The sequence below is a fragment of the Chiloscyllium plagiosum genome, chromosome 23 (assembly GCF_004010195.1).
Source record: "Chiloscyllium plagiosum isolate BGI_BamShark_2017 chromosome 23, ASM401019v2, whole genome shotgun sequence".
Taxonomy (NCBI): domain Eukaryota; kingdom Metazoa; phylum Chordata; class Chondrichthyes; order Orectolobiformes; family Hemiscylliidae; genus Chiloscyllium; species Chiloscyllium plagiosum.
In genome coordinates this window covers 7,775,838-7,790,586 of record NC_057732.1, presented here as the reverse complement: position 1 = coordinate 7,790,586, position 14,749 = coordinate 7,775,838, and the positions used below count along the sequence as shown (strand labels likewise).

Sequence of the window (14,749 nt, the reverse complement as noted above, 5' to 3'; positions counted from 1 at the left end):
TAAGAGACAAAGACAGATATGAAAGATCTGTCCCTACCTTTTATCTTAGCCTGCTGGACACACTTTCCTCATTCCTGAAGAAGGGCTTATGCCCGAAACGTCGATTCTCCTGTTCCTTGGATGCTGCCTGACCTGCTGCGCTTTTCCAGCAACACATTTTCAGCTCAATACGCTTTTCTACTACTGTTGGCTCAGGGATAGATATTGGCCAGAACAGCAAGCAGGATCCCTGCCTCCCTCCAACTCTTCTGCAAAACCTTGCTCTGTGCATCTTTTTACACCCAACTGACAGGTTAGATTGGGCTGTTGTTCTCAAAGCAGAAACCATGTAGCACTACACTAGACCATTTGTTTAGATTTTTTGTTAGCGAGTTCTCTGAAGTGGAATTTGAAACTCTGATCTCTTAAGACGGCTCAGAAGTGCAAATGTGACTGACTGAGTCACAGCTAAAAGGTCCAAAAAGTATAAACAGACACTTATTCCATCGAACCTGTTTTCTATTCTCTGCGAGCATGTATAGACCACACAGCCTTTTTAAATTTAAAGCTTATGGTTGAGATAGACAACATTGTACCTATTGCACATCTTGATGTAGGAAGAAGAGCCATCCTCTTTTATTATAGATGCCACTACAAGCAATTGACTCACTCAACAACTTGAAGGTGTATTAACAGTCATCCATGTATTAGCTACTGGCTTGGCAAGGGCATGGGTGTCAAGCAACTGTGGCCCTAGAGGATATTGGTAAACCAGCTGGACAAATAAAGTACTCAGTTAAAAATCACAAAACACCAGGTTATAGTCCAACCTGATGAAGGAGCAGCGCTCCGAAAGCTAGTGCTTCCAAATAAACCTGTTGGACTATAACCTGGTGTTGTGTGATTTTTAACTTTGTACACCCCAGTCCAAATCATAATAGAGTACTGTATGTGTTAAGAGAGGTCTTTGGGTTTTTTTGGATAGAGTCAAACTCCAATGTTTGTTTGTTTCCTTAATATGCTACTGTACAGAACAGAACTGTGTGTGTGACTATGTATATACACAGATTTTTTTTTATGAATAAAGTATATTTTTGAAATAAAAATATCCAATTCCGGTTAGAGGCTCTCCAGGGTTCCTATTCAGATAGGGGCATTGTGTTTTTATACAGAGAAGGCCAGGTTACAATGCAGCCCAAAACAAAGTGGCAGGAGATTGCCGCCGATCTGTCAAACCAAGAGGGTCCTGCAGTACTGCGGGTGGATGCTTGTCGATTCCAGTTCTGTGGCCATCCCGGCTCATCGCGCTGTGTTAACAACGTTCATGTGTACTCACCGATAAATAATATGGGGAAAGTGATGAAGAGCAGGAAGACATGAGGCACTAGGTTAAGAGCATCCACGAAGCAGCCGTTGTTTAAGACGCCCCTGTCGACGTTGTAAGCTTCAGCGGTGTCATTTCCACAGAAGGACAGGGCCATGTCTTCCTCCCAGCAGCTCGTCAGTAACGCAAAAGGGGGAAAGCCGTGCTCCACTCAGCCCCGATCTTCAACCCATTCATTCCTCCTTAGTGCAGAAACTACACAGCACCACAGCCCTGCTATTTATATACATAGTGCAAATGACGTTCAGAGCAAAGCAGCCAGTGTGTCCCGCCCCCTCCTGGACTGAATACACACTGGTCCCGTGCAAAATATCAGAGTCAATTGGAAACATAGAAAATATTCCTTAGTCAATATTTACATGTCAGTCCTGATGATTGATTATTCATGGATTTGTAAGTCATTCTATTTCATTAAGAGGTTCAACAGCACTTTACTTTTCCCCTGGTGAGTTAAGATACCTCAGTAATGACAATTCATTTAGTTCATAATAATGTCCAAGAGGATAACAGAATAATATTCTTGGTTCTCATCCCCAAGATTTCAGGTGCGAGTTAAGGAATTGAAGTTTAATATCCCCTAAGGAGCTGGGGAATCATTTTCAAAGTTTTGAATAATCAAGCAACTACTTTAAATTAAACTTGGAATCAGAAGATTGTTACAAGGCCATTCAGCCTGCATGCCTGTGCTGACTCACTGAAGGGGTGGTTCAGCAAGTGCCATTCCTTCACACCTTTTCCCCCAGTACCCTGGAAATGCTTCCTTTTCTGATATTGACCTGATTCCCTCTTGAAAACCTCAATTCGACCCGCCTCCATTTCTTGGAATCATAGAGTTATGCAACTTGTTCATGCTGACCAGATATCCTATTCATGTACCCATCCATATGCCTTTTAATTATTGTAGTTGTGGCAGTATGGTGGCTCAGTGGTTAGCACTGCTGCCCTACAGCATTAGGGACCCGGGTTTGATTCCAGCCTCGGGCGGCTGTCTGTGTGGAGTCTGAGCATTCTCCCAGTGTCTGTGTGGGTTTCCTCTGGATGCTCTGCTTTCCTCCCACAATCCAAAAATGAGCAGGTTGGGTGAACTGGTTGTGCTAAATTGCCCATAGTGTTCAGGGATGTGTAAGTTCAATGCATTAGTCAGGGGTATATATAAGGTAGGGGAAATGGGAGGATCACTTTTTGGAGGGTCAGTATGGACTTGTTGGGCCAAAGGGCCAGTTTCCACACTGTTGGGATTCTATTCTACTTCCTCTGGCAGCTTATTCCATACACACAGCACTCTCTGTGCAAAGATGTTGCCCCTTATGTCCATTTTAAATCTCCCCCACTTTAACCCAATGCCCTCTAGTTTTGGACTCCCCTACCCTGGGGAAAAGACCTTGGATATTCATCCTACCCATTCCCCTCATGATTTTATAAACCTCCATAAGGTCACCCCTCAGCCTCCAATGCTTCAGGGAAAACAGCCCCAACCCACTCAGCCTCTCTCTATAGCTCGAACCCTCCAACCCTGGCAACAACCTTGTAAATCTTTTCTGAACCTTTCAAGTTTTGCAACATCGTTCCTCGAGCAGGGAGACCAGAATTGAATGCAGTATTCCAAAAGTGGCCTAACCAAACTCACTTAATACATTCTAAACCTGTACCACATGCTGTGTGCAAAAGCTTTTCCTTCTGTAGCCACTGGCTCATTTGCCAATCTTCCAAATCTGTGCCCTCTATTTCTCATTCCCGCCACCAATGACAACAATCTCTGCCCAGCTGCTCTGTCCAGACTCCTTATCGTTCTCGTGAATATCTTCAGTGCTCTAATGCTTTCACATCTTTCTGAAAGTGTAGTGCCCAAGACTGAACACTGTTCTCCATTTGAGGCTGAACCTGATAGAGGTTTATCATAATTTCCTTCATTTTGTGCTCCATAGTCCTACTGATAAACCACATGACATCATGTCAGCTTTGTTAAACATTCTCCCAACCTGTCTTACTACTTCACTGAATAGTGCACATGTACAACCGTGTCTCTGTTCCTGCTCTCCTTTAGAATTGTGCCCTTTGTTTTTTTATTTTTCTCCACATTCTTCCTATCACAAATAAATCACTTCTCTGCATTAGCTTGTGTTTTCCATTTGTCCACTCATTCCATCAAATCTGTCTGTCCTTTTGAAATTCCACACTACTGTCTTCACAGTCTTCCAAATACTGCCAAGCTTTGCACTGTGTACAAATTGTGAAATTGTGCCATCAAAACCACGGTATTTAATATGGATCAAAAAGATCAAGAATCCTGATTCCATTCAATGAGGAGTTCCAGAATAAACCTTCCTCCATTCTGAAATAAAACCCATAAAACATTACTCTCTGTTCCTTGTCAGGTCTGTTGTATGGCACCCTTTTGCACTTTCATGTACACCACATCAACAATATTACCCTCATCAAGCTTCTTTGGCACCTCATCCAGAAACATTACCAATATGTTTAAGTTTAACTGCCTCTCCTTAGTAACCCACATTGCCTGAGTGACAATATTGTCTCAAATCATCATTTTTAAAAGCTTTCCCCTCCATTGAGGATAATCTGGCTGTCCCCTCCCATAGTTGCCAGACTCATTGTTTCACATTTTTCTCATTAATTTCCAGTTTCCTAGTTCTCTACCAAGAAAGACTCTATTTATGACTAGCGCCTCTGCAATTTCTACCTTCAAATCCCTCAATATTCTCGGATGCAATCTAACCACTGGACCTTGACATTCAATGACCATCACTGAATTCCCTCACTATCAACATCCTTGGCGTTACCATTGACCAAAAACTCAGCTGGGCTTGCCACATAAACACAGTGGCTATAAGAGCAGGTCAGAGCAGGAATTCTGTAACTCACCTCCTGATTCACTTAAGCCTGTCCATCCTCTACAAAGCACAAGTCAGGAGTATGATGGGATATTCCCCACTTGCCTGGATGGATGCAACACCAACAACACTCAAGAAGTTTGACACCATCCAGGATAAAACAGGCCCCCGTTTGATTGTCACCAGATCCACAAACTCTCTCCACCAGCAAAGCTCAGTAGCAGCAGTGTGTACCATCTACAAGTTGCACTGCAGAAATTCACCAAAGATCTTTAGAAAGCACCTTCCAAACTGACAATAGCAGCCAATATATGGAAACACCCTCATCTGAAAGTTCTCCTCCAATCCATTCAGCATCCCGACTGGGAAAAATATCACTCTTCTTTCACTGTTGCTGGAATTACAAGATTTAGAAGAATTAGCAAATGAAGCAGTGGTGAGAGAAGAAAAGGCTTTTCCACTCAATGTGTGGTTTAGTTTTGGACTATATTACATGAGTTTGGTTAGGCCTGTTTTGGAATACTGCATTCATTTCTGACCTCCCTGCTCTAGGAAGGATGTGGTGAAACTTGAAAGGTTCAGAAAAGATTTGCGTGGTTTTTGCTAGGGTTGGGGGGTTGAGCTATAGGAAGAGGGTTTGAGCTATAGGGAGAGGCTGAATAGGCTGGGGCTATATTCCCTGGACCATCGGAGTCTGAGGGGTGAGTCTATTGAGGTCTATAGAGGGTGGTATGGTGGGCTCAGTGGTTAGCACTGCTACTTCACAGTGCCAAGGACCCGGGTTTGATTCCTGCCTCAAGCAACTGTCTGTGTGGAGTTTGCATGTCCTCCTCATATCTGTGTGAGTTTCCTCCGGGTGCTCCAGTTTCCTCCCACAATCCAAAGATGTGCAGATTAGGTGAATTGGCCATGCTAAATTGCCCATAGTGTTAGTGTATAAGTCAGGGGTAAATCTAGGGTAGGGAAATGATCTGGGTGGGTTACTCTTTGGAGGGTCAGTATGGACTTGTTGGGTGCAGTGGCCTGTTTCCATATTATAGGGAATCTAATCTAATGTATAGATCCTGGAATTCCATCCTTTATGGCATTGTGGGTCAACTCACAACAGGTTGACTGTAGCCATATAAGAAGGCAGCTCACCATCACTTTCTCAAGGGCAGCTCGGGACAGGCAGTAAATGCTGGGCCGGCCAGCGATGCCTACGTTCCACAAATGAATAAATTTTTAAACTTAGTCCTGTCCCATCCTGTCTATTATTAGCTTTATGTAGAGTCAACCAATATGTCATCTTTATTTATTTTAAACACTCCATACATTTAAATTCCCTCTTCTTTCATTATAACTTACAGAACATTATCTTCCTTGGTAAAGACGGAAACAAATATTAATTTTGTCCCCTGCTTTTATGCTAAATCCCTGTAGGCCTCTAATTGGATCTATGCCTGCTTTTACCACTCTTTTACTCTTTAGAAGTTGAGAGAAGATGTTTGAATTCCTTTTCATATTAGCTGTCACTTTCCTCTCATCATCTCTCCTTATATCTCTTTGCTTTTTCTATTGCCCTCTGAACTTACCATATTCAGCCCGGTTGTTGATTGACTTAGCTATATGGCATTTATGATAAGCATACTTTTTCTTATTTATCTTCATGCTAGTCACTTTTATCATTTAGGGATCTCTAGATTGTTTGCCCTATCTTACAGGAATAAATCTTGACTGTACCTGATCTATCTTTTGTTTAAAGTTACTTCAGTGTTCGAGTATAGTTTTGACTGACAGCATCTCATTCCAATTTATCTGAGCCAGTTCCTGGTTTCTCCACAGTTGTTTATTCTCAATCTGAATAATTTATTTTCATTTTCCATAGCCAATGTAAACCTAATGAGACAATGATCACTGTCCTCTAAATGCTTCTTGATCAACTTGGCCCATTTAGTTTCAAAGACTCGTTCCCTTTTCATTGGATTGGAATTTATTCATATTTCTGGAGAAAATTGTCCTGAACACAGTCTCGGAACTCTTCCCCCTCTTTGCCTTTCACTACTGTGATGATGCTGTCACTTTATAAAGGTTAGTTTAAGATTGGGAAGGCTACAAAAACAAACAGAGGATAACAAAGAGAGAAATAAGGAAGGAGAGGATCAAATATGAAGGTAGGCTAGCCAGTAATATTAGAAATGATAGTAAAAGTTTCTTTCAATACATAAGAAACAAACGACAGGCATTGGGCCACTTCAAACTGATGCTGGAAGGCTAGTGAAGGGAGATAAGGAAATAGCTGGAGAACTTAATAAGTACTTTGCATCAGTCTTCACAGTGGAAGACATGAGTAATATCCCAACAATTAAAGGGAGTCAGGGGGCTGAGTTGAGTATGGTTGCCATTACAAAAGACATAGTGCTAGAAAAGCTAAAAAGTCTTAAAATTGACAAATCTCCTGGCCCCGATGGGCTGCATCTTAGAGTTCTGAGGGAGGTGGCTGAGGAAATAGCGGAGGCGTTGGTTGAGATCTTTCAAAAGTCAGTGGAGTCAGGGAAAGTCCTGGATGATTGGAAGACCGCTGTTGGAACCCCATTGTTCAAGAAAGGATCAAGACAAAAGATGGAAAATTATAGGCGAATTAGCCTAACCTCGATTGTTGGTAAAATTCTAGAATCCAACGTTAAGGATGAGATTTCTAAATTCTTGGAAGAGCAGGGTCGGATTAGAACAAGTCAACATAGATTTAGTAAGGGGAGGTCATGCCTGACAAACCTGTTAGAATTCTTTGAAGAGGTGACAAGTAGGTTAGACCAGGGAAACCCAGTGGATGTGGTCTATCTAGACTTCCAAAAGGCCTTTGATAAGGTGCCACACGGGAGGCTGCTGAGCAAGGTAAGGGCCCATGGTGTTCAAGGTGAGCTACTGGCATGGATTGAAGATTGGCTGTCTGACAGAAGGCAGAGAGTTAGGATAAAAGGTTCTTTTTTGGAATGGCAGCCGGTGACAAGCAGTGTCACACAGGGTTCAGTGTTGGGGCCACAACTGTTCACATTATATATTAATGATCTGGATGAAGGGAGCGGGGGCATTCTAGCGAAGTTTGTCGATGATACAAAGTTAGGTGGACAGGCAGGTAGTACTGAGGTGCAATGTTGTCATTTATCTCAAGAGGGTTGGAATATAAAAGCACTGTTGTGCTACTGAGACTTTTTATAAAGCTCTGGTTAGGCCCCATTTGGAGTACTGTGTCCAGTTTTGGTCCCCACACCTCAGGAAGGACATACTGGCACTGGAGCATGTCCAGCGGAGATTCACACGGATGATCCCTGGAATGGTAGGTCTAACATACGAGGAATGGCTGAGGATCCTGGGATTGTACTCGTTAGAGTTTAGAAGATTAAGGGGAGATCTAATAGAAACTTACAAGATAATACATGGCTTGGAAAGGGTGGACGCTAAGAAATTGTTTCCGTTAGGCGAGGATACTAGGGCCCGTGGGCACAGCCTTAAAATTAGAGGGGGTCAATTCAGAATAGGAATGCGGAGACATTTCTTCAGCCGGAGAGTGGTGGGCCTGTGGAATTCAATGCCGCGGAGTGCAGCGGAGGCCGGGACGCTAAATGTCTTCAAGGCAGAGATTGATAAATTCTTGATGTCACAAAGAATTAAGGGCTACGGGGAGAATGTGGGTAAATGGAGTTGAAATGCCCCATCAGCCCTGATTAAATGGTGGAGTGGACTCGATGGGCCGAATGGCCTTACTTCCACTCCTATGTCTTATCCTGGGTTTTTTTGAGGAGAGGTTGTAAAGGCAGAGGTGCCGAAGTGGCTACAGGAGACAGCCTTAGTCAACAATCAGAGGAGGCCTTTAGGTTATTTTAAATCAGTCCTAACAATGGAAGGGAAGTGGCCAGTTCTCACAGATCAAGCTTTCCAGTTTTTCTTTTAGCGATAGTAGCCAGAAGCTGTTTGGGTCCCAGAAGAGATGGAGCTTCAGTAAAATGATTCTGAGCTGCTACATTCTCTGAAATGTCTCTATATGTTGTTTTCTCCTGGATTGGAGAACTGCATGAAAGAATCTGTGTCTGAATTTACCTTGTTGCCAAGGGGTGTGTTAATAGGATATTACGATATTGGAACAGTTAATTAGTAATCAATACTGTATTTGTCATTCGGTTAAGTTGGCCAATAGTTAAGCTATTCAAAATTTCCCTTTCCTTTGTTTGCATTTTAACTATAGGTCGTTTTGCTATAATGCATGTTTTGTCAACACAAATTTGCTGCAATACAATTGACAAATCGAGGGCACTGTTTCGAAAGCGTGAACGTTTGAAAAGTATATCGGCTATTATGCAATGACATTGCCAACACTTAAAGCGCTGTTTCTAATGCATGAGTTTTCTATAAGTACAGTTAAGTATAAGTATAAACAACTGTACTTCCTGCATGAATGTTTAAAAAAACAGTTACTGCCAAAATGTCTCCAATATTTTCTATAAGTGTGGGGTTGCACAAGCACATAACTATCGCGCTCTTCAAGAACAGACTGTATAGCATTTAAATAAATTGTGTTTGCCTAATGTTTGACCAGTTACATCATATCTGCAATATACACTTCACATCTACCTTTAAAATAAGGAAAGGTTAGGGCCTAGGCTACCTTCTTAAAATATTTTGAGGGGAGTCTGGTCTGGTCCATAATACTCCTATTATTCCAGGCAATATGAGGATAAAGTATGTTGCAGATGGTGGCAGAGCAGGGCTCCTGAGCTGGAGCTGGTCCACTCTGACCACTTCTCTTTCTTCTTTTCTTGCTTTTTTCTTGTTTTTTTCAGTTGTTTTTCTCCTTCTGGAGGGAGCTCAGTTGTGGAGGCAGTGTCAGTGACGGCAACGGCTGGGGGCCCAGAGCGGGGACTTTGGCCGCCGGCCACGTGGCAGTTGGTGTGCCCGGGCAGAAATCTGGCGGTTGGCGGCTTTGTGGAAGCAGCTGGTGGCTCGGATGGTGGTCAGCAGCAAGACAGCAGTGCTGGAAATGCAGGGGCCGAGAGATCGAGCGCAGTGTGGGAGAGACAGGGATGGCAGTTGGCAGCAAGACAGCAGCATGGAGATGCTGGAATTGAGAGATTAAGCCCAGCACAGGAAAGAGATCAAGCCCAGCGTTAGAGAGAGATCAAACCCTCATGGTAACCCTCCCAGCATGGAACAACTACAGGTCTATAGATAAAAGGGCTGTAATTTTGAAGTTTTAACTTTATTTCTTATTTACTACTTTATACTGAGAAGAACTGTAATAGAATCCCTACAGTGTAGAAACAGACCATTTGGCCGAATAAGTCCACACCGATCCTCTGAAGAGTATCCCACCCAGATCAAATCCCCTACCCTATTACTTTACATTTATCCCTAACTAATGCACCTAGCATACACATCCTTGAACACAATGGGCAATTTAACATAGCCAATTCACCTGCACATCTTTGGATCGTGGGAGGAAACCGGAGCACCCGGAGGAAACCCACTCAGACACAGGGAGAAAGTGCAAACTCCACACAGACAATTGCCCGAGGCTAGAATCAAACTCGGGTCCCTGGCACTGTGAGGAGGCAGTACTAACCACTGAGCCACTGTGCCACCCTTGAACCTTTCTCCTTATTGTTGAACATTTTTCCTTATCTGTCTACTTTTTAACCTAAGATTTTGTACCTTGAACCTAAGATGGTGCTGTGAGTAAACCATGGCTCCCTCACTCAACCACTACCTCCCTGCCTGATAGGTATATACTTACCAAGGACCCGCAGTAGCTGTTCCCTGAATAAGCTCCACGTTTCAGTTGTGCCCGTCCCCTACAGTAAACTTTTCACTGTACTCCTGTATCCCTGTACTTGAATACAAAACAACTTCAATTATCCGAACGAGACGGGTGGGGAATATTTTGTTCGGAGAACTGATTGTTCGGATAACCGATCTGATCATAAACAAAGGAAGCCGTACTGAATATAATTACATAAAAAAACATGCTTACAGAGTTTTTATTTCATTCAATCGATAAAATGTGTTACAAACATTGAATATTGCTTAAAAATTCAAGATAATTTGCAAATAAAATCTCTTGTAAAAATAAAGTTCATTGAGGTGGAGGTTGGTTATTACTTTTCGAAGAAAATATCCAATCACTATTGTTTGAAGTGCTTGTGTTTCTTTGTTCCACCGCTTCGTGTACATTTCAAATAAGGCATCTATTAAATGTATATTTTGGCATCAACTTTATCAATCTTGGGTGAATATATCTTTAGATGCAACATTATGCCCATTTTGACTCTTAATCAAAATAATTATATCTAACATGAAGTAATTTTTAATTTTAAACACTTGCTATCTTAACATTAGTTGCAACTTAGTAAATATGGATATTTTTGGCAATTTGGCTTGGTCATAATTTCCTGCAATTAAAGTGACCTTATAGAGGTTTTCAAAATTATGAGGGGCATGGATAGGGTAAATAGGCAAAGTCTTTACCCTGGGGTCGGGGAGTCCAGAACTAGAGAGCATAGGTTTAGGGTGAGAGGGGAAAGATATAAAAGAGACCTAAGGGACAACATTTTCACACAGAGGGTAGTTTGTGTATGGAATGAGCTGCCAGAGGAATTGTGGAGGCTGGTGCAATTGCAATATTTAAGAGGCATTTGGATGGGTGTATGAATAGGAAGGATTTGGAGGGATATGGGCCGGGTGCTGGCAGGTGGGACTAGATTGGGTTGGGATATCTGGTCGGCATGGACGGGATAGACCGAAGGGTCTGTTTCCATGCTGTACATCTCTATGACTCTTTGACTCTAATGGAAATACCAAACACAGCCTTTTCATCACCCAATGCGAACTCCTCACTCATGCTCATTTATTTCACTCGCGAGCTTTCAAATTGAAGCAGATCATTCAAAATTCTCATCGCAATTCTGACAACACTCTCACCATTTCAGACCAGGTGAAATCCCATCCATTCATTTGCAATCTTATTTGATTGCTGAAATACTCTTCTAACCAACCTGCCAACCACACTTCTCACTCCATAAACATTAGACCATTTAAAATCCCACATGTTGTTGCAATCAACTCATCACTCTCCTTGCTGATGTACTCAGATTTCTTGATCGTGATCATCGCACCAGTGGTGGTAACACCTCTTTGATGTGACGTTTTTATGGGACCTTGTTTGGAAGGTCCCATAAATCCGAAATTCGGATAATTTATGTTTGGATAACCGAGGTTGTTCTGTACATGTAACAATAAAATCTAATTCTAATTCCAGTTCTAAAGCCATCCATTGCAACTACTCTAGCATTGTTGTGGCCTTTTGTAATTTTCTTGAAAATTTTGTTCCTCTTCATCTTTCCCAATAATTAGCGGTCTACAGACTGCACCCAGCAATGTAGTGCTCCCATTTTGTTCCTCAGTTCTCATCTTCTAAAAGGCCAATGTCTTTTGGTGATGATCCTTCCCTCACCATTTCCCAATGACAACAGTTTATATCTGCAAAAAGGAGCTTGCTGAATTTTCACCATTAAAATAATCATATTATTGTTGAAACTATTGGTAAAATAAATAAGGAGGAATTATTTGCTTTGGCTGGAGTGTTGTTAACCAAAAGACACAGATTTAGGAAAGTTGACCATGGACCCAGCAGACAATGAGCAACCACTTGTTCTGGTCTTGAATGCATTGCCAGAAATGGCAGCGGACATAAATTCAATAGTAAATAAGGAATTAGATAAATATTAAAATCAGAAAACAAAAATACATTGCATGGCAATGAAAATTGAGGGGAGGGTGGGATTAATTGGTTTGCCGTTTGAAAGAAATATCAGAAGGGACAAAAATAAATGACTGATGGCTGCTGGCAATTTGAAACAAAAACAGAAAATGCTGGATATATTCAGCAGAGTTAAAAATCACACAACACCAGGTTGTGGTCCAACAGGTTTATTTGGAAGCACTAACTTTCGGAGCGCCACTCTTTCATCAGGTGAATGTGAAGGTTAAGATCATGCTCACAGAATTTATAGCCAAAGGAGTCCAGTGTCATGGAGATGTGATACAGTGAACAATCTTCGGTTAAAACTGTCATCTTTTATAATGGGATATGCTGGTTTCTGTTCTTTGATATGTAAATCCCAGAACAACTTTTAAATTACAATTTAAAAGCTGTTTAAACAATAGTTGTGAAGTCCATAAGACCATAAGACATAGGAGTGGAAGTAAGGCCATTCGGCCCATTGAGTCCACTCCGCCATTTAATCATGGCTGATGGGCATTTAAGCTCTACTTACCCGTATTCTCCCCATAGCCCTTCATTCCTTGCGAGATCAAGAATTTATCAATCTCTGCCTTGAAGCCACTTAGCGTCCCGGCCTCCACCACATTCTGTGGCAATGAATCCCACAGGCCCACCACTCTCTGGCTGAAAAAATGTCTCCTCATTTCTGTTCTAAATTGACCTCCTCTAATTCTAAGGCTGTGTCCACCGGTCCTAGTCTCCCTGCCTAACGGAAACAACTTCCCAGCGTCCACCCTTTCTAAGCCATGCATTATCTTGTAAGTTTCTATTAGATCTCCCCCCAACCTTCTAAACTATAATAAATACAATCCCAGGATCCTCAGCCATTCATTGTATGTTAGGCCTACCATTCTAGGGATCATCTGTGTGAATCTGTGTTAGGCCCAAAATTGGACACAGTATTCTAAATGGGGCCCGAACTAGAGCTTTATAAAGTCTCAGTAGCACATCGCTGCTTTTATATTCCAATCGTTTTGAGATAAATAACAACATTACATTTGCTTTCTTAATCATGGACTCAACCTGCAAGTCAACTTTTAGAGAATCCTGGACTAGCACTCCCAGATCCCTTTGTACTTTGGCTTTATGAATTTTCTCACCATTTAGAAAATAGTCCATGCTTGTATTCTTTTTTCCAAAGTGCAAGACCTCGCAGATGCTCACATTGAATTTCATCAGCCATTTCCTGGACCACTCTCCTAAACTGTCTAAATCTTTCTGCAGCCTCCCCACCTCCTCAGTACTACTCACTTGTCCACCTAATTTGGTATCATCGGTGAACTTCGACAGAATGCCCCCATCATCCAGATCATTAATATATAAAGTGAACAGCTGCGGCCCCAACACTGAACCCTGGGGGATACCACTTGTCACCAACTGCCATTCTGACAAGTGGTGTCCCGCACTCTGTTGTGTCCCAATGCTATGTCAGACTGACAAACCCTCTGTATAGTTTTACACGGATTCATGCAGTATTTGAGCAAAATAAATGAAATTCTGCAAAAACAAATGCACCCCATAAGCTTATATGTGTGCGCATACAGGAGCGACAGATTGAGTGTACATGTGAGTGTAAGTGCATGTGATAGCCTGTGTGCGTGTAAGCTTGGTTAAGTGTGTATGTGAGCATGATGGGATATGTATGAGATAGTACGTGTGTCAGTGTGAGTGTGGGATATGTATGAGATGGTACGTGTGTCAGTGTGAGTGTGGAGGGGTGTATGTGTGTGCATATGAGAGAGAGCTTGTGAGTGAGTGAGGGAGGGTATGTGTGGATGTGTGAGTATGCAGGTGAGTGTGTGTGTCTTTGTGAGAGAAAGAGAGAGTGTATAGAGCAGTGGGGTCACCTGTGGTATAATATGAACCCAAGGTCCCAGTTGTGCCTATTCCCATGGGTGCCAAACTTGGCAAACAGCCTCTGCTTGGCCATTCTGCATTGTTGCTTGTCCTGAAAGCCGCCTTGGGGGATGGTCACCCGAAGATCTGAGGCCAAATGTCCTGGACCACTGACGTGTTTCCTTATTGGGAAGAAACATACCTGCCTGGTGATTGTTGTACGGTGTCCATTCATCCATTTTCTTAGCGTCTGCTTGGTCTTGCCAATGTACCATACCTCAGGGCATCCTTGCCTGCAGCATTTGAGATGGACCACGTTGGCTGAGTCACATGAGTACTCGCCACGTCCATGGTGGGAGGTGCCCCCAGGTGTAATGGTCTTACCCATGTCGATATTCTGATATGTCTTGTAGTGGCTGCTGTGGCAGAGTTGAATGGTGTTGTTGCCCTGAAGGCTGGGCAGTTTGGTGTTGTTGTCCTGAAGGCTACAAATCATGATCTTTTTAAGGTTTGCTGGTTGTTTAAAGGGGAGAAGTGGAGGCATGAGGAAGGTCTTGGTGAGGTGCTCATCCTCATCAATAATGTGATGCAAGCTGTGAAGAACATGGCATAGTCGTTCAGCTCCTGAAAGTACTGGACAATGAAGGGTAACTTGTCTGTTGCAGCTTGTGTCTGTCCCTTTATTGCCCCTGTCCACCCCAGTCCAACACTGGCATCTCCAAGTCATATATTCAACTGGTTTGACAGCAGCTGTGGAGAGAAAAACAGTGTCAAACATTTTAGGCTGGTGACCCTTTCTGCTTTGATGAAAAGCCATCAATGTTAAATATGCTGCAGCAATGTTTACTTCCAGAGTTGGTGAGCTTAGAGATGCAGAGGTGGGAGTGC

At 42.6% G+C, this 14,749-nt stretch overlaps 1 protein-coding gene across 5 annotated transcripts in view; it reads right to left on the bottom strand.

The window, feature by feature from the left end:
- Positions 1-1,572, bottom strand: part of LOC122561588 (ATP-binding cassette sub-family C member 9-like) — a 196,034-nt gene extending 194,462 nt beyond the window's left edge. For all 5 annotated transcript variants that reach the window (XM_043713432.1, XM_043713427.1, XM_043713430.1 and 2 more), the window contains exon 1: positions 1,316-1,572. In XM_043713432.1, the coding sequence (XP_043569367.1) occupies positions 1,316-1,460 (145 nt within the window). In that variant the 5' untranslated portion in view covers positions 1,461-1,572. The remainder of the gene's footprint in view (positions 1-1,315) is intronic.
- Positions 1,573-14,749: the final 13,177 nt, after the last annotated feature.